General features: G+C 48.9%; 3 protein-coding genes across 6 annotated transcripts in view; 2 read left to right on the forward strand and 1 right to left on the reverse strand.

Moving 5' to 3' along the window:
- The first annotated feature begins 14,595 nt into the window (after positions 1-14,595).
- Positions 14,596-16,669, forward strand: MED31 (mediator complex subunit 31). Its single transcript, XM_027848718.1, has 4 exons — positions 14,596-14,683; positions 14,826-14,903; positions 15,534-15,630; positions 16,329-16,669. The coding sequence occupies exons 1-4, from the start codon at positions 14,653-14,655 to the stop codon at positions 16,537-16,539; spliced, it is 417 nt and encodes a 138-aa protein (XP_027704519.1). The 5' UTR covers positions 14,596-14,652; the 3' UTR covers positions 16,540-16,669.
- A 235-nt stretch (positions 16,670-16,904) lies between these two features.
- TXNDC17 (thioredoxin domain containing 17) lies at positions 16,905-17,993 on the reverse strand. The gene is made up of 4 exons (XM_027848719.1): positions 17,806-17,993; positions 17,560-17,641; positions 17,392-17,467; positions 16,905-17,110 (listed from the first exon to the last, which is right to left on the reverse strand). The coding sequence occupies exons 1-4, from the start codon at positions 17,948-17,950 to the stop codon at positions 17,039-17,041; spliced, it is 375 nt and encodes a 124-aa protein (XP_027704520.1). The 5' UTR covers positions 17,951-17,993; the 3' UTR covers positions 16,905-17,038.
- A 326-nt stretch (positions 17,994-18,319) lies between these two features.
- Positions 18,320-18,828, forward strand: part of KIAA0753 (KIAA0753 ortholog) — a 25,638-nt gene continuing 25,129 nt past the window's right edge. For all 4 annotated transcript variants that reach the window (XM_027848844.1, XM_027848845.1, XM_027848846.1 and 1 more), the window contains exon 1: positions 18,320-18,438. In XM_027848844.1, coding sequence (XP_027704645.1) covers positions 18,412-18,438 — 27 coding nt within the window. In that variant the 5' untranslated portion in view covers positions 18,320-18,411. The remainder of the gene's footprint in view (positions 18,439-18,828) is intronic.

Here is an 18,828-nt window from a genome sequence, read left to right on the forward strand (position 1 = left end):
AACAGTATCAGAGACTTTATTAAAAGCTTTACTAAAATCTAAGTAAATAATGAACACAGAATTCCTCTCATCTGCAAGTTTAGTAATCCTGTAAAAAAATAAAATGAGGTTAGTGAGGTATAGTACACATGTTCTGATCTCCCAATCCTCCTAATGTGCTGGCAAACTGTGTCCCCAGAGAGAAGCTGATTACTATTCCCCTTAGGGTTCTGGAGGTAGCCCTGAGGGGCTGTGGCTTCTAAACAGTATTGCTTATGAGCCCCCATCCAATAACAATTTTTTTAAAGTTCTGAATTCTCTCTCTCCCATCTCTCCCCCCACCCAATGAGAAAGCAAGAAAACAAAACCTCTTAAAAATATGTCTAATCAAGCAAAACAAATTCCCACATTAGCCATGTCCAGAAAATGTATACATAGATCTGAAACTCTGATTCCTTTGCCTTTCTATCTGAAGGTGGGTAGCATGTTTTGTTTTTTTTCAAGAGTTCTCTAAAATTATGATTGGTTACTATGTTGATTAGAATTGTCTTACCAATATTGTTATTATTGTATAAAATGTTCTCCTGGTTCTGCTTATTTCCTTTTGCATCAATTCATACAAATCTTCCCAGGTTACTCTGAAATCATCCCCTTCATAATTTCTTCAGCACCATAGTATTCCATCACATAAAAAAATACATGTAATATGGTCAGTCATTTCCAAATTGATAGGTACCCTATCAGTTTCTAATTCTTTGCCACCACAAAACCAGCAACTATAAAAATGTTTGTATATATGAGTCCATTTTTTCTTTCTTTTATTTCTTTGAGGTATAGACCTATTAAAGGCATTGATGGTTTAAAGAGTATGCACAGTTTAATAGCTTTGGGGACATAATTGTAAATTGTTAATGACTGAAGAAGTTCATTCAACAATGCAGTAATATACCTGTTTCCCCACAGTTTGTCATTTTTGTCACAGTTTTTTTCCAGCATTTGTCATTTTCTTTTTTTATGAACTTTGCCAATCTGATGGGTGTGAGGTGGTATCTCAAAGGTTGGAATTTGCATTTCTCTAATTAGTGATTTAGATATTTTTCCTTATGGTTATTGATAGCTTGAATTTCTTCCTCTAAAAAATGCTTAATCATATCCTTTGAACACATCCATTGAGAAATGGCTTTTATTTTCATAAATTTAGACCATTCCCTATATATTTTAGAAATGATACTTTTATCATTTATGATGAAAAATGTTATCCGCATCCAGAGAAAGAACTGATGGAGTCTGAATGCAGGTGGAAGCAGACTATTTTTTACTTTTTTTCATGGTTTTTTTTTTGTCTGTGTTTTCTTTCACAACATGACTAATATGGAAATATTTTGCATGACCACACATGTATAATCTATATCAAATTGCTTGCCATCTTAGGGAGGGAGAAGGAATTTAGAATTTAAAGTAAAAAAAAAGAATGTTAAGAATTGTTTTACATGTAATTGGAAATTATATATGTATGTGTGCATATATATGTATCTACATACATACATATATGTATATATGCATATATACATGTACACACACACACACACACATATATATACATATGCATATATATGAGACTATCAGAAATACTCACTACAAAGATCCACTTCCCCTCCAAATTTCCTACTTCTCTTATAATTTTAGCTGCATTGGTTTTATTTGTGCAAACCTTTTTTTAATTTTACGTAATCAAAATCAACCATTTTATCTACTGTGAACCCCTCTATCTCTAGTTTGGTCACAAACTCTTCCCTTATCCATAGATATGACAGATGATTTCTTCCGTGCTCCTCTAATTTATTTATGATGTCATTCTTTATGTCTAAATCATGTACCCATTTAGAGTCTGTCTGGGAAAACAACGTGATATTTTGGCCTATGCCTAGTTTCTGCCAGGCTACTTTCCATTTTTCCCTAACTGTTTTTGTCATATAGTGAGTTCTTGCCCAATAGTTGTGATATTTGGTTTATCTATCGCTAGGCTATGATGATCATTTGCTTCTGTTTATGGTGTACCTGATCTGTTCCACTGATCAACCTCTCTATTTTTCACCCAGTACCAATTTTTTATTATTATTATAGCTTTGTAGTATAGTCTGCGATCTGGTACTGCTAAGTCCCCTTCTTTCACAGTTTTTTTTTTCATTAATTTCCTTGATACTCTTTACTTTTTTTTTACTGAAGATAAATTTTGTTATTTTTTCTAGATCTCTAAAGTAATTCCTTGGTAGCTTGGTATGACACAGAATAAGTAAATTAATTTAAGTAGTATTGTCATTTTCAGTGTATTGGCTTGGCCTATCCATGAGCAATTCATATTTTCCTATTATTTAGATATGTTTTTATATGTTTAAAGAGTTTTTGTAATCATGTTCATGCATCATTTTATATATATAGTCACATATAGTTCTTATGTCTATCTTGGCAGATATACTCCCCAATATTTTATATTGTCTGTAGTTATTTTAAATGGAATTTCTCTTTTTATCTCTTCCTACTGGATTTTGTTGGGAATATGTAGAAATGCTAACAATGTGGGTTTGTTTTATATCTTGCAGCTTTGCTGACGTTGTTAATTGTTTCACGTACTTTTTTTTTTTAGTTGACGCTGTAGGATTCTCTAAATAAAGTGTCATATTATCTGCAAAAAGTAGTCATTTTGTTTTCTTTTTTGCCTATACATATTCCTTCCATTTCTTTTTCTTATCTTATTGCTAGAACTAGCACTACACTGAATGGAGGTGATGATAATGGATAGCCTTGTTTTATCCCCAATCTCATTGGAAAAGTCTCTACCTTATCTCCATTACAGATAATGCTTGCTCTTGGTTTTAGATAGATACTACTTATCATTTAAAGGAAAGCTCTAATTATTCATATGCTTTCTAGTTTGTTTGTTTGTTTGTTTTTAGCAGTAATGGGTGTTGTATTTCATCAAAAAGCTTTTTCTTCATAGATTGATATAATTATATGTTTTTTATTGTTTTTGTTATGGTCAGTTATATTTATAGTTTCCTAATATTGAACCAGCCCTGCATTCCTGATATAAATATAACCTAGTCTTGGTATAGAATCTTTGTGATTCTTGGTCCTTTTGCTAATATTTTATTGAAAATTTTTGCATCAATATTCATAAAGGATGTTGATCTATAGTTTTCTTTCTCTATTTTGACTCTACTCTGGTTAGGTATCAATACCATATTTGTGTCATAGAAGAATTTTGGTAGAATCTTTTCTCTTCAAACAGTTTATATAGTATTGTAATTAATTGTTCTTTGAATGTTTGATAGAATTCACTTGTAAAAGGATCTAGTCCTGTTTTCCCCCTTAGGGAACTCTTTTATGGCTTGTTCAATTTCTTTTTCTAAGATAGGGTTATTTGAGTATTCTATTTCTCATTTTATTCATCTGGGCAATTCATGTTTTTGTAAATATTCATCCACTTCATTTAGATTGCATTTTATTGGCATATTGTTTGGTCAAAATTGCTCCAAATAATTTCTTTTGTTTCATCTTCATTGGTTGTGAATTCATCCTTTTAATTTTTGATACCAGCAATTTAGTTTTATTCTTTCTTTTAAAAAAAAAATCAAATTAGTCAATGGTTTATCTAATTTGTTGTTGTTTCAAAAACATTTCTTACTTTTATTTATTAATTCAATTTTTTTACTTTCAATATTGTTAACCTCTCCTTTGATTTGTCAGGATTCCTATTTTGGTATTAAATTAAGGATTTTTAATTTTCTAGTTTCCTAATTTTTTTGGTTGCATGCCCAATTCATTGATCTGTTCTTTCTTTTAGTGATGTAAATGTTTAGAGATGTAAAATGTCCCCTAAGTACTGATTTAGCTGTATCCCACAAATTTTGATATGTTTTTTCACTATTGACATTATCTTTAATGAAGTTATTGATTATTTCTATAATTTGTTCTTTAACCTAACCATTCTTTATAATTATGTTTGTTTCCAGTTAATTGTCAATCTTTGCTTCAAATGTTCTTTGTTGAATATACTTTTTGTGGTGTTATGTTTAGTAAAGGGTGCATTTCACATTTTTACTTTTCAGCATTTGATTGTGAGGGTTTTGTGTCCTAATTCATGGTCAATTTTTATAAATTGTACAAACTTAATTGAAAAATAGGTGTACTCCTTTCAATTCCCATTTAATATTCTCCAGAAATCTGCCACATCTAACAATTCTAAAATTCTATTCAGGTACTTAATTTCTTTTTGTTTGTTTGTTTATTTTTGGTAAGTTACTTATTTCTGGAAGGGGTGAATTGAGGTCCCCCATTATTATAGTTTTACTATCAATTCCTCCCTGTTACTCACTTAACTTTTCCTTTATGAATTTATATGCTAAGACATTTGGTGCTTATATGTTTAGTATTGATGTTAATTCATTGTCTATGTGGTACCTTTTTAGCAAATTGTAGTTTCCATGTTTACCTTTTTCAAATGGGTCCTTTCTCCTCCCCCCCCCCACCCCTATAGGATTATCCTTAGTTTTGCTGGATAAGTTATTCTTGGTTTTACCTTCTAGAATGCCACATTCTAAGCTCTCTCCTGTTTTGTAGTGGTGGCTGCTAAGTCTTGTGTAATTGTGACTGTGGTTCCTTGGAACTTGAATTCTTTCTTTCTTACAGCTTGCAATATTATCGCTTTGACTTTGGAGCTCTGGATTTTTGGCTATGATATTCCTGGGAGTTTTCGTTTCGGAGTTGCTTTCAGGAGGTGACCAGTGGATTCTTTCAACTTTTACTTTACCCTGTGGTTCAAAGTGATCTGAGCAGCTTTATAATCTCTTGAAATACGATGCCTAGGCTCTTTTTTCTTCTTTGCAGAGGGAGAGGCATGGCTTTCAGATAGTCTAATCATTTTAAAATGTCTTTCCTCATTCTGTTCTCTAGATCAGTTTTTTGTTATGAGATATCTTCCATTTTCTCCTGTTTTCCAGTCTTTTGACTTTGTTTTAACATGTTTTGATGTCTTCTGGAGTGTCTTTAATCAATTTCAATTTTCAGGGAGTTATTTTCTGGGGTGTAGTGTTGTGCCACTTGTTCTAAGTTCTTCATTCTCTTTTCATGTTTTTCTTCCAAAGATTTCATTTGATTTTTAAATAAGTTTTGGCTTTTTTTTTTTTAACTGCTTTCTTTAGCTCTTCCTGGAATTCTTGTTGGGCTTGTGTCCAAGCTGCATTTTTCATTGAGGCTTGGCTCATAGATGTTTTCAAGCCGTTTTCTTCGTCTGTGTTTTTTTCTTGAGCTTACCTGATACCACAGTAGCTCTTTATGATTGAGTTATTTTTTTCTTTGCTCATTCTTCTAGCCTACTTCTTGATTCTGGACTTTATATTAGTGCTGGGATCTACTCACCTCTGGAGATGTCTGGCTTGTGATTCTGTCCTTTTGTGTCCTGCTGCTCTCACAGCTCAGTCTAGGACCCTGCAAGCTTTCAGTGATCCCAAAAATATTTGATTTGGGGAGAGGTCTGTTCATGGTCCTCCTGGTCTGAGCTTCGCCAGTTCATGACCCAGGTTTGGGTCTGTTGTCTTGTCCTCAGTTGTTTGTCTCAGCAGACAGCTGTTGGACTCACCCACTGTTAGACTGCTGGGACCAAACTCCCCTTTGATGTAGGACGTGTGCCCCTGTTGTCTCACTGCAGGCTTAGGCACTGGGTTGCTCTGATCCTGGGCTCAGAGCCCCACAATGCTGCTTGCTTTCAGACTTATCCTTGCTCAGTATGTAGCTAGGGCTCATACTCTTGAATACTCCTGTCTGCTCTGGGTCTATGACTGGGACGTGGGTAACGGACAAAAGGGCTGCCAGACAGCCCCCACTCCCGTGTCCGGAACTTGTTCAGAAGTCCGTGGGATCTCTTGTTGTTCTGCTGCCCCATCTCAGCTCTCTTTAGTCTCTGGCTACTGGAATGCTCCCTCCCACCATGTGCACTCCTGGACAGATCCCTGTCTCCAGGGTCCACAGAGCTCTCCGTCTGTCTCCCTAACCCACCTTGGCCTGGCAAAATGATTCACTGTGACTTTCTTGGTTGTCCTGATCAGAATTCATTCTGAAGCATTTTCCAGATCTTTATTAAGGAGATATGCTGGGCAAGCTGAGGCTAAAGTACTTCCCCTCTCCCCTGATCACCTTGCCTCTGCCTCTGCCCCAGGCTCCCCGATGAATGAACCCTGGGGGGTGGGGGGTGGGGAAACCCTGGCACCTTCGGTATGAGCTAGCTTTTCCCAGTGGGCATCATCCAGTTTTCCCAGGAGTTGGTGGGTAAATCATATCTCCTTCCTGGGAAGGTCCCAAGTCAGGGCCCTGATGGTGCACAGTTAGGGTTTGCTGGATCTATTACAACACTTCCCACATTGTGGGTCCATCCCCCTACACATGGAGCAAGGGACCAGAAGCCTACCGGGTGTTCTGAATATCTTCTTGGAACTTGGCAAGGCGCTGCTTTCAGTGAAGGATTGCTTTGCTCTGCAGGGTATGTCCCAGCACCCAGACACCTCAGAAGTCCCCTTAGCCTTATCTGTCCAGAACTTTTGGGATGAGGGTAAGTAAGGTCTTCAAATGAGTCTCTGACAGAAAGCTTTAGGATTCTAGGACTGGGCAGGGATGGATGGCGCCACACCCCATCCTCCTTTTCCCCACCTGGCCTCGATGGCTAGAGGTGTCCAGGTGGAGAGCAGAGCTGTTCTCTGAGCCATCTGGGCTCGCCTGGGCCTGAAGCATTTTGAGCAGGGCTTGTGGGGGGCCGCGTGTGAGAGGATAACACGCGGCAGACCTGGCAGCACATCGCCGGACAGAGCCCGACATTCCAGGCCCCTCCCATGCAGCCACAAGGGCAGCCTCAGAGCCAGAAAGCTCAGGGTCTCGCCCTCAGAAAAGCCACAGGAGCTGCCTCCTCACCTGCGGCTGTGGCTGCCCTGTGGGCCGAGTCAGCAGCTCCTCCCTCTCACTCTGGGGCTGTTGGGAAGGCAGCTTACCTGCTCAGCACTCCCCTTCCAAAATAGAATCCCAGCAACGAGCTCAGCCTCTAATTACCTCTGTCCTAACCATCAGTCCGACCAGTGATGACTGTGATCGGCCGGTCTCGAGTTATAATTATAGAGCTAGAAGGAAAAACTGCCGACTTTGTCCAGGCTCGTTATAAATATCACGTAAGCCGTCTTCTCCTCTCTATGATTTACTGTATTGGAAGCAGACTGTGCTAGAGCCAGCCCCCATCTGGCCCGATGCTCTGGAAGTCCCAGCATGGGTGCTCCAGGCTGTCAGCCCTGACTAGCACTGGCCCCAGGGTGAGCGGTGGGGGGGGGGGGGGGGGGGAGGTCACAAGGTCTGGCCTGGAGTCCAGGGTCTCCTGCTGGCAAGTTGTGTGGACCTGGGGAAGTCACCTACGGCTGCTCCGTCTGAGGTGTCTCACTTGCCCTACTTGTCTGAGGCGGGTGTACAGTGGGAAGTCCCAGGTACCTAACAGCCAAGGCCCAGGTTCCATTCACCACCACCACCTTTGGCTATTGGTCATTGTGTGCTCCGTGCTTGCTCACGTGCTGATTCTTAAATACTCTCGGTCTTTCCTGAGGGATGCTTGTGGTTTGCTACCAGAACATAGTAGAACATTCAAGTATCATGGCATGCCTGCCTGTAGCGCCTGGTATAGCACTCTGAACTTAGCTGGTTCGTTAAGTAAAGGCTCAGTTAAAAGACCTGATGAGGGCAGGGGTGTGTGTGTGTGTGTGTGTGTGTGTGTTGGGGGGAAGTGTTGGAGTGGCCCCCTTGGACTATTGAAAAGCTTTTCATTCACTCTCTCATTATTTGGGTTCCCTCCCCCGTAGGGTCTCCATCCCTGTGGGTTCTGCAGGCATAGAAGCTGGGCCAGGCCCCCAGGCTTCAGGAATGGAATTTGCCCATGGCACTCTTCCTCATGATAAGTGAGGGCCTGTCCAAAACTTACTTCTGGAACTTGTAGGTTGGCCGGCTGCCTGTGGCTTTGGGCCGAGCCCTAGGATGGCTGACGGGTCCTGCTAGAGTTCCTGGCCCTCCAGGGAAGGCCAGGCACACATGTTAGACCTCAGGGATGGGACTTCAGAGATTCCCTAGGCCAGCAACCGCATCTGACACAGCAGAACGCCAAGATCTAGACAGGGAAAGCAGCCTGACCCAAGCTGGTGGCAAAGCTAGAATTCAAACTTAAGCCTCCAAAATCTCAGCATGGCCACCAGCCAAACCTGTACTCAGATCCAGCTTCTGATGAACTCAGTCTCATACTCAGCAGGGCAATACGAGATTTGACGCCAAGGCCTTCTGGCACGCCAGGTAAGCTCCTGACTGCCTTTCCCTGGTCAGGCCCAGGTCCACAGAACAGGTTCAGTTAGGGGGGTAGAGCACTAGAATTGGGGGTAGGAAGACCTGAGTTCAAACCTTTCCTAAGACACTAGCTGCTGGTCTTCCTAGCATACTGACCCTGGGCAAAGCCCGTAACCTGCCTAAACCTGTTTCCTCATCAGTAAAAGGCGATAGTGACCATATGTGCCTTCCAGGGTTGCTGTAAAGATCAAATGAGATCATATGGGTAAAGCATTTTATGAGAGCTCTTATGAGACAGGGAAGCAGGAAGGACCAGCAGGGGCTTGGGATTCTCTCATGCTTCGTGGGAGCTTTCCAAAAGATGCCACCTCCCTTCCCTTGCCCAGGGTAGAGCTCTCTGGGCAGTGCAGTCGCCACTGTGTGTCCTCCACATGTCTGAGAACAATTTCATTTTTCATAAAGGATGGCCCAGGTTCCGAAGGGTGGCTTGGATTCCAAAGGGTGACCTGGGTCCCAAAGGGTGGCCCAGGTTCTAAGGGGTGGCTTGGATTCTAAGGGGTGGCCCAGATTCTTAGGCATGGCCCGGGTTCCAAAAGGTGGGTCAGGTTCTAAGTGGTAGCCCAGGTTCCAAAGGATGGCCTGGGTTCTAAAAAGTGGCCCAGGTTCCAAGGGGTGGCCTGGATTCCAAGGCGTGGCCTGGGTTCTAAAGGATGGTCTGGGTTCTAAGGAGTTGCCCTGTCCTGACTGGGTTTCGGGGCCTCGCTCTCACCCACACTTCTGCTGCCTGGTGGTTCAAGGTTCTCCTTCCTGCTTTCAGGGGTCCAGATCAAGCACCAAGTGGGGCCTCCCTGTGACTCCAGCCCCTCCCCCTCTCCTCTTCCAGCCTAGGGGTACATTTCCCAAGAAGGCCCTGAGCCAATCTCCATGCTGACTTCTACTCTCCACCTAGGAACTAAGAGCGGAAGCTAAGCCCGTTCCCAAATCACACAACAGTGAAATAGCCCCAAGAGACAGCAGGGCCCTCACCAAAAGAGGGGCTCAGGAGAAAAGCCACCTTTGGTGAACCCCCCAGCCCTCTCATCATCAGAGGAAGGGTTCTGTGCCAGGCCAGGGTCACAGGAAACCCTCAGGGTCTGTGAAGCCCCTCACGGCTAAGGCAGGGCCGATTCTTTGGAGGGTTTCAGGGGGCTTGGTCAAGGTGGCCACCTTGACCTGGGTCTGAAGTCTACCACTGCTATTTCTCATCAGGGTGACCCAGGGCAAGTCATTTCCTTTATGTGGACCTCAGTTTCCCCGTCTCTAAAAAGAAGAGTTGGACCAGAGCACACTTAAGGTTCCTCCCAGCTGTCCATGCACGATCCAAGCTGAAGACTGAGATTGCTGAAGCACCTGCCCAGATGTATCCTGCCCCCGTGGCCTCTCCCAGACCTTCTCTCACTGACCGGTGAGACATCTGCTTGAGCACCTGCTGCCCCCTACTGTCCATTTTTAGCCTTAACGAAGGGCACGCTTCTGGTTGCTGCCATTCGAGGAATCGATAGCCACAGCGAGAAAGGCTCAGGCTGGTTCTGCCCGGCTCTGGGGCAGTCCTAGGGCCAGGAGAGGGAAGGTGAGGGGCAGATTTAGGCTTGATTCCTCACCATGAGAGCTGTTCAGTGAATAGTGGAGCACAGTAAGCTCCCTAGAGAAGCAGTGAACCACAACCCCGATTTCTGAGGATGCTGAGCGCTTTGGAGGGGCTGCTGTGGGGCATCCCTGCAAGCAGCACACAGGCCAGTCTGGCTGGCTTGGAGAGTATGTGAAGAGACCAAATGAGGCTGGCAAGGCAGACTGAAGTCAGACTGTGGAGGCCTCCGCCCACCAGACTGGGACATCCACACTTGATCTGAGAGCCATTGGAGTCATGAAGAGTCTTTGAGGGAGAGAGGCAGGCGGTCAAAGCTGTGCTTTAGAGAGATTTGGGCCTTTCCTGCCCACCTTCATCCCTCGGCACACAAGAAGCTGCTTTGCTCAGGGATGATCCAGTCAAAGAACCTTGATCCATAGCTCCAGCAGGTGTGCTTCTCCTCCTTCCCTTCCCCCTCTGTCGTATCCTTTGACCCCCCCAGGCTCCTGACATGGGTCTGGATTCTCCTGGCCTCTGTGCATCTCGATGACCTGGAGCATAGGAAGGCCAGCCCTTTTGCCTTGTCCTCTGGGATGTAGATGACCTTGAACCCTCTGCATACAGAACTGCTGTTTGTTCCAGGAAGAACTTTAGGCCAGGCCACAGGAAAGTCCACCTGCCTTCCACACTGGTGGGATCCTTGGCCTTGGCCTCCCTCCCTAAGGAGCACAGTGAGCTTGGCACATCCTGTCCCTGGCTTGTGAGCTCTGGTTCCTGGGCTGTTAGGGATGATTGGCCTCCCTCTGCACCGTCACCATTTTGAACCCAAAGAGAAACTGCTCCACAAGGGAAATCCAGTTTGGTCCCCGAGTACACTAAGGAACAATGACTCACATTTGGGATCCCTGATGCCTTGCCTCCAAGCCTTCTTTCCAGCCTTATTTATTCCAGCTTCCCTGGATGTGCTAAACTGGATTTCTGTATAGCCCACCCCTACCCCATTCAGTGCTTTCTGAAGAGCTCCTGTCTCTAGAGAACTATGCAGAACAACCCTGCAGGGGGAGGAGGATATATTACCTAATGCATGTTTTTCTGTTACCATTTGAGTCAGAGGAAGTGACAAGCTCAGGTGACATGACCAGCAAGGGATAAAGCCTGGACTTTGACTGGAATCTTGGGGGGCAGGACTTCCCATGATGTCTCGTTCATTCTTCCACTTAGATGCCCTCCCCTAGCCCCGTCTCTCAGCTCTGCCCACACAATATGGGAGAAGCCACTGTTCCAAGCCAATCCAAAGGTGGCCCACCCTACCAAGATAGGCTGGATTTCCTCCAGCCAGAGGGGGTGTTTCCCTTGCACAGACTTTGGAATGAACATGTCATGTTTCCTCCCCTGTACTAGAGTGTAAGCTCTATGAGGACAGAGACCTTGCCATCGTCATTTTATATCACCCCCAGGGCCTCACACAAGCTATAAGCACACAACAAGCATTCCTGAAGTATTTGTTGAATGCACGGATAGGCGAGTAAGTGATAGAATGGAGGAAGGAAGGAAGGAAGGAAGGAAAGAGGGGAGGGGAGGGGAGGGAGGGAGGAAGGAAGGGGAAGGAGGAAGGGAGGGAGGGAGGGAGGGAGGGACGAAGGAAAGAAGGAATGCTGTGTGGGAGGGGCACAGAGACCAGTTGGGCTGGATGACTGAGTGCAGGAGGGAGAGTAACAAATGCAAAATGAGTCTGGAAGGACAGATTGGGGCCAGCTATGAAGAGCTTTAAAGGCTAAATAGGTAGTGGGGTACAGGTAAATGTTTAACAACCAGGGGAAAATGACACACCTTATAGTTTAATTTCTTTTTTTTCTTTTTCTTTTTTTTTTTTAGGCAATTGGAGTTAAGTGACTTCCCCAGGGTCACACAGCTAGTAAGTGTCAAGTGTTTGGTCTGAGGTTGGATGTGAACTCAGGTCCTCCTGACTTCAGGGCTGGTGCTCTATCCACTGCGCCACCTAGCTGCCCCGATATAGTTTAATTTCTATAATTAACATTCTTTTTTTTTTTGGGTGAGGCAATCGGGGTTAAGTGACTTGCCCGAGGTCACACAGCTAGTAAGTGTCAAGTGTTTGGTCTGAGGGCAGATTTGAACTCAGGTCCTCCTGACTTCAGGGCCGGTGCTCTATCCACCGTGCCACCTAGCTGCCCCTATAATTAACATTCTTTTCCATCACTTTCTTAAGTCTAGAAAATCAGCAAAACAATACATCCAACTTTGATTTATAGGGTTTATTGTCTTCCAAGGCGTAAATGCTCCCACTGAAAACTGAACAATTAGCTCCCCCAAGCAACTGAACAGTTGTAGCTGGCTTCAGCATAGCCCCGTTAATAGGAATTTTATATTTGAACCTAGAAGCCACACGGAATTGTTGGGATTGTTGAGTAGGGAAGTCACATGGCTAGATCTGTGTTTAAGGATATTACTTTGGTAGCACATTATAGGACTGACTGGAATAGGGAGAGACTTGTCCCCACCTTGGGTTTTCCTGATCCTCTAGGAGGGCTATTCCTCTGGCTCCTCCCACTCCCCGTGCTCAGGAGTCTCTTGATTTGGCATGCTGTTCAGGCTCAGTGCTCTGTTCAGAATATGTAAAAGCCTGGAGGTGGGCAGAGGGCACTGCACAGGCCTGGAGTGCCCTGGGCTTTGCCCCCTCCCCACCTCAGTTATGAACGTTTGACAATTTTCCTGGACCCTTATTTCTAGGCAGAGTAGGGGCTGCCTCCTCTGGTCACAGGAAGTCCCACAATGTGTCCTGCTGGGGGGCCAGTTCAGCCATAGGGAGGCCTGTTCAAGCCCTGCTTTAGCTAGAGGGTCCTTGTTCTCTCTGAGGGTCTGAGAGTCTGTGAAAACCACTGCACAGGGCTCTGGGACAGAAGAGTCAGGAGAGCTGAGCACAGAGTCAGTGTCCCCCACTGTTAACTGAGGTTAACACTGTTGTAAGTGACTTTGGATGAAGGCCCTGAGTGACTGCTCTAAAGCACTGAGCTGGAGTTCTCAAATCAGTGTCCCAGCTACAAGGTGAAATAGACAAGATCCTGTCTGCCAAAGACCAGGGGGCTTAGTGGTTATCGAGTCCTTCCCCTTCCCAGGAATATCATCTCAATTCTTTTTTGGTCCCCAAAGTCCTCAGAGTAGAAAGTTAGGAGCAGGGCCAGCCAGGATGGAGAGGCCAGCTCCTCTCAAGCCTCCCTGGAAGCTCCTCCTTTGGCCTCCTGCTGGGGGCTTGGCCTCGTGCAGCTTTTCTCTCAAAGACGAAAGTGGAAAGAGATTCTGCTTGAAGAGGCCCTGAAGGGAACCTGCCACTAGTAGGGTGAAGAGTTCCCAAAGTAGGACCAAAGGAGAATCCAAGTTCTCCCCTCCCAACAACTCCACCTGCCCCTCAGGGCCTTCATCTCCACCAATATGGAGAGAGTCCCACAGCAACGGGCTTTGGGACAGTGGTTACAGATAAATTATCAGGTCTATGTTTAAAGACAAAGACAACATTCATGACTTTGATTTGAGTGAGGGAAGGCCGTGCAAGGTCACAAGCCTCACTTTCTCCTCCAGAGCCATCTGGGTCCAGTGGTCAGATATCATCAGGATGAATGGAGATGGCCCAGGATGCAATGGGAGATTTTGGTCCTTTTAAGCTAAGGTCTTTTTAAGTTCTCACATTCAATGTGGCAAAGCCCATTTAGCGAATTGGCCTCTTTAAGGAGTGATGCAAGGGATGGTCACTTAAAAAAAAACTCAAACTGGGAGGCAAAGACCCTCAGAGGAGAGGGGAGGAAAGGTGAGGAGGAGAGGAGGAGGGGAGGGGGGGGAGGAGAGCCTTCTGCATTGATAGGAAAGTGAAGGAAGAGGGGAGTTCAGTTTGGGACATGTTGAGTTTAAGAAGTCTACAAGACATCCTGTAGGAGATGGCCAATAGGCAGGTGGAGGTCTCTTAAAGAATCAGTAAGGCAAGACACCCAGAGAGCCCAGGAGGCTTCACAGTAGGATCAGTCAGGGATTACTCCTTTGGTTTTCCTCCAGAGCGTTTTTTCCAGGAGTAACAGTAAAGTAACAGTGGAGCCCTCACGCCCACCCCAGGGATTAGTTTTTGCGACCTGCCCCCTTGTAGTTACTTTGTATCTATCTCCTAGCATAGACCATGTTAGTTTCAGGGTTGCTTCCCGCCTCCCCACGCCACTGCTGCAGTTACTTTGTATCCATTCCACCTGGGGACGTCTCCTGACCTAGACAATGTCAGTTTCAGTGTCTCCCCCGCGCCCCGCCCGGGTAGCAACCGCTACTCAGTCTCCCGGACTAGTCAGTTTCAGGTCTGCAGCAGGCCGGCTTGTGCCTCGAGCTGCCCGGCGGTGGGCACTTAGAAGGCACCCACCTCCCGCACGACCCGGAGCGCAGGGGGGCGGAGCAGGGCGGGGTGCAGTGATCCCGAGGGAGGGCGGTCTCCGCTCCGCGCCTCCGGCAGATCTCCCGCGCCCCACCCGGGCAGCTGCGTTCCTCTCTCAGAAGCACCGCCCGCGGAGCCTCCCCCGCCCCTCCTCTCCTCTCCTCTCCTCTCCCCCCCCTTCTCCCACAAGGCGCCGCGGCGCGGGGGGCAGGACGCGGAGGCAGGGTAATCAGGGCCCGCGGTCGCCGGCGCTGCTGCGGGAGCGGGGCGGGGCGGGGGCTCGCTCATGGCCGCCGCCGTCGTCATGGAGACCTCAGGTGAGTGCAAGCTCCCGGCCCGTTCGGGGCTGGGCGGGAGTGAGCTCCCGGGTGCTGGTCATTTCGCGGCGGGGAGACTGCGAGGCTTGGCCGGGGCGGGGGCGGGATCTCGCGCGGCTCCGAGCTCTTCTCTCTTCCGCAGACGACGCCGGGAACCGGCTGCGCTTTCAGCTGGAGCTGGAGTTCGTGCAGTGCTTGGCCAACCCCAACTACCTGAACTGTGAGTCTCCGAGGCCGCGCTGCCGGTGGGGTGGCGAGCACCGGGTCCTGGGCAGTGTGCGCTGGAGGCAGCCGGGGAAGCTGGGGCGGGCGAGGGCGGGGTCTTTACTGAGTCAAGAACAAGGCTTAGGGCCCCTGGGCTAGGTGGGAGGGGAAACTGAGTCTGCTGCCAGAGAATGATTTCGAGACTTTGTGTTAATAGTGGGGCTACTGGGGTTCTCGGAGGCTGCCCCAATGCACTAGGCGTCTTAGGTCATATTTAGCGCCAAGATGCCAACTCTTCGGAGATGCCAAAATGCCCCATGTGGCTCTTCACCCAAGGCCTAGACCCGTGCCTGACCACCTAGTAAGCTCTTCCTCCACCCCGAGCTTCGGAGTCTAGTAAATGAGCTTTGTCTAGCCTTTCTCTCCAGTTACCTGTTTCTGCTCACATCCGTATCTCTTTCCGTCCATCCATTTCTGTCTGTGTTGCTCCTGCCACCCTTTTCACTAAAGGTGGTGATTTGGCCTAGTGGAAAGGGGCCGGGCATGCCCAGCTGGGGGAAACCTCAGCCCCTTGGAGGGATTCTCCAGTAGGTGTCCTGTGGGTGGGCAGGTGGGCCCGAGAGTGACTTCTTTCCTTGTCTTCCAGTCCTTGCCCAAAGAGGGTACTTCAAGGACAAGGCCTTTGTCAATTATCTGAAATACCTGCTTTACTGGAAAGAGCCAGACTACGCCAAGTACTTGAAGTAAGTCTCATTGGCAAATTGGAATTTGGAAGCTGTTTTTCCTTAGAAGAATCACACCTGACTGGCAAGTGGGAGGTTGGCAGAGTGCCTCAGCTAGGCAGCTGCTGGAGTCAGGAAGACCTGCTTCCTAGCAGAGTGAACCTGGGCAAGTCACTTCCCCAATGCCCTTCCGTTTATTCTGCTGTATAAAGGGGATAATACCCCTTCCCTTCCAGGGCTGTTAGGAGCAAATGAGGTAATAATTGTAAAGTACTTAGCATAGCGGCTAGCATAGAGTAGGTGCTTAAGGAAACTTCTTTTCCCTTCCCTTGTCATAAAAGTACAAATTTAGGGTCACCCAACCCCTTACAAAGAATACTCCTCTTTGTCTCCTGGTTTCCAGCCCAGGGTCAGTGTGGACACCAGCTCCTCCAAGGGGGCTCCCCGCTTTTCCCTCACCCCTTGTGGAACAAAAGTTCCCCGATGTCAGGATTGTCCCTATACCCTCCCCCTCCCCATGGCACACCTACATTTGGATGGTTTCTAGCCCACTGTTGTGAAACGACCTGGGGACAAGAAGCCCATAACTGCCCCACAGAGGAAAGTAAACAGATCTAGGGCAGAGGAAGGAGGTCTATGACCCCCACCGCCCCCCATTACTGGACTTGAGGCCTGGCCCGGCTTCATCTGGACTTGAATTCGGGACCGTCCCTCCCCAGGTACCCTCAGTGCCTGCACATGTTGGAGTTGCTGCAGTATGAGCATTTCCGAAAGGAGCTGGTGAACGCCCAGTGCGCCAAGTTTATCGATGAGCAGCAGATCCTGCACTGGCAGCACTACTCGAGAAAGCGGATGCGGCTACAGCAGGCCCTGGCAGAGCAGCAGCCACTGCCACAGCAGAACAGCAGCACGTCCTCAGCGGGAAAGTGAGGGCTGAGGGCGGGAGGGGAGCCTCAGGGACTCCTTGTAAGGGCCATTCAGTGACTTTCTCTAAACCACCTTAAGGTTTCTTTGTTCTAATTCCCAGACTGAAGCAAAGTAAACATCTTGGTCAAAAGAAGCCAATGGGTGAGCCTGGGTGCCTAATCTGAGTAGGGCCTGTTGGCCTTGCCAGCAGAGGTCCAAGGACCGCAGAGCTCCTGCACGGTGCCTGGGGCTGCTGGGTCTGGGGGGGCCCTAAAAGGTGCTAAGGAGCCCCGGGAAAGATTGGTGGGGGGGGCCTTGGTCCAGACCTTGAGACTCTGTTTACCACCGGCAGGAATAAAGGGAACCAGTAGGACAAGGAAGGCCTTCCATCATTTACAAAGGGCGCTGTATTTGCAGAACATTCATTAGAGGCTTTCTAAACATTATTTTGGCTAATGTTATTATCACACAATTGATCACGAGGTTCCTTTCCAGTCGCGATATCGGGGCTGGCGCCTCTTGCTTAATCCTCCTCTGAAAACAGCATCTCCACCAGACTGGCTTTCTGACATTCTGACTCCACCAGCTTCTGAGGCTGGAAGAGAAGCTGAGTCAGCTAAGCCTCCCCCCCCCCCCCCCCCCCCCCCCCCCCCCCGGCCTCTGGCGGTGACTGGTTGTAACTAGTCGATCATTGACTTGGCGGCTCCCCCCCCAGGGCACTTCTTTAAGACTTGGCACTGCCCTCCACCCGCACCCAGGCCGGGGGGCAGGGAAACAGCTGGGGAGGGAGAGGCGGGCGTCACGGGGGCATCATGGGGTGCCTCAACAGCAGTGGGCGCCCCGGCCAGACCGGCAGAAGGGGCACAGGGCACTCACCGTCCCGTACTTGAGCAGGGTCGGCACCGAAGTCAGGTTTAGCTTCTTCTTGAAATCATTGTTGGGATCTTTCCAACTATGGGGGAAAGAGCAAGTGGCCCGTGGGTGCTGGGGCCCGGACCACCCCCGACGGCCCCCCTCCCCCCAGGCTTCCCCGGGAGCACTTACTAGGGCCGGTCCCCGACCTGGCAGTAGATGAACACGGCGTTCTCGGGGATGTGCTTGAGGGCCTCCAGGACCACAGGCTCGGCTACTCGGGGACGGAAGGAGGGAGGGAGGGGAGGTCGCTGGCCAGCCGGAGAACGAGGCCAGAGCCGCGGCGCGCTGGCTCGCTCGCCTTCCCCGAGGCTTGGTTTCCCCCTAAGCCTCCGTTCCCACGCCCCCGCCCCCGGGCCTCAGTTTCCCCCGGCTCACCCTGCACGCAGTCCGGGCACCAGCTGCGGCCCTCGGCGTCCTTGTTGCCCGTGAAGTAGACGAAGATGGTCTTGTCTCTGTGCTGCTCCACCGCCCCGCAGAAGTCGCCGAAGCCCGACACGCGCACCTCCTCGTAGCGGGCCATGCCGGGCCGGCGAACCTGGACGCTCTTTGGCCGGGGCGGGGCATCCACGTGGAGGGCGGGGCAACAGCCACTTCCGGGGCTCTTCGCTCCGCCCAGCGCCGCCCTAGAAGCCGGAAGTCCTGGGCCGAGTCGCTACGGGAGCCGCCCAGGCCCTCCGGCCTCCAGGCGACACGGCGCAGCCACTGCTCATGCGCGAAGCAGGCCCCGCCCCGCCGCCGACCTCTCCCCCCCCCCGACCCGGCCCAGCATCTGGCCCTTCTCGGCCCCCGTCGACTGCCTCTCGTCTTCCCTTTCCGGCTTCCCGGCAGCCCCTGCGCCGTCGTCCTGGTAACGAGCTGCGCGCCCGGAAGCGCGGGCCCAAGCGCCGGGAAGAAGGGCCCGGAAGCCCTGGGGCGGGACGCCGGGGCTGCTTCGTCTTCCATCTCCGCGCCTTTGCCTAGCTCGGGTCTCCTGGGGTCGCCATGGGCCCCAGCAACCTGCCTACCCAGGTACCCCCGCCCTGTGCACCGTCCTCAGAAACTGGCCTCTATGTGGAGGGGGATGGGGAAGGGTCTTTGGTGCCCGCAGACTCTGACGAGCCTTCTGGAGACACCCATCCCTCGTGAGGGGTCTCTGCCCACAATCTCCATCCCCCCCCCCAGGTCCCAAGCACGTAGGAAGCGCCTACTGTGTGCCGACCCTGCCCACCATGGAGGAGGGGCCAGACCAGGCAGGAGGGGGCGGGGTGGTCAGCATCATCTCCCCTCCACTGGCACACCAGTGTACACACGCAGGCACAAGCACGTAGAGCACATAGTCGCAGTGCACACGACACCAATGCAAACGTGTATGGACACACGTGTGTGCACATAGGCATGCAGGGCATGCACGCACACAGG

This window comes from Vombatus ursinus, unplaced genomic scaffold (assembly GCF_900497805.2).
Source record: "Vombatus ursinus unplaced genomic scaffold, bare-nosed wombat genome assembly UNPS02006874.1, whole genome shotgun sequence".
In the NCBI taxonomy this organism is placed as follows: domain Eukaryota; kingdom Metazoa; phylum Chordata; class Mammalia; order Diprotodontia; family Vombatidae; genus Vombatus; species Vombatus ursinus.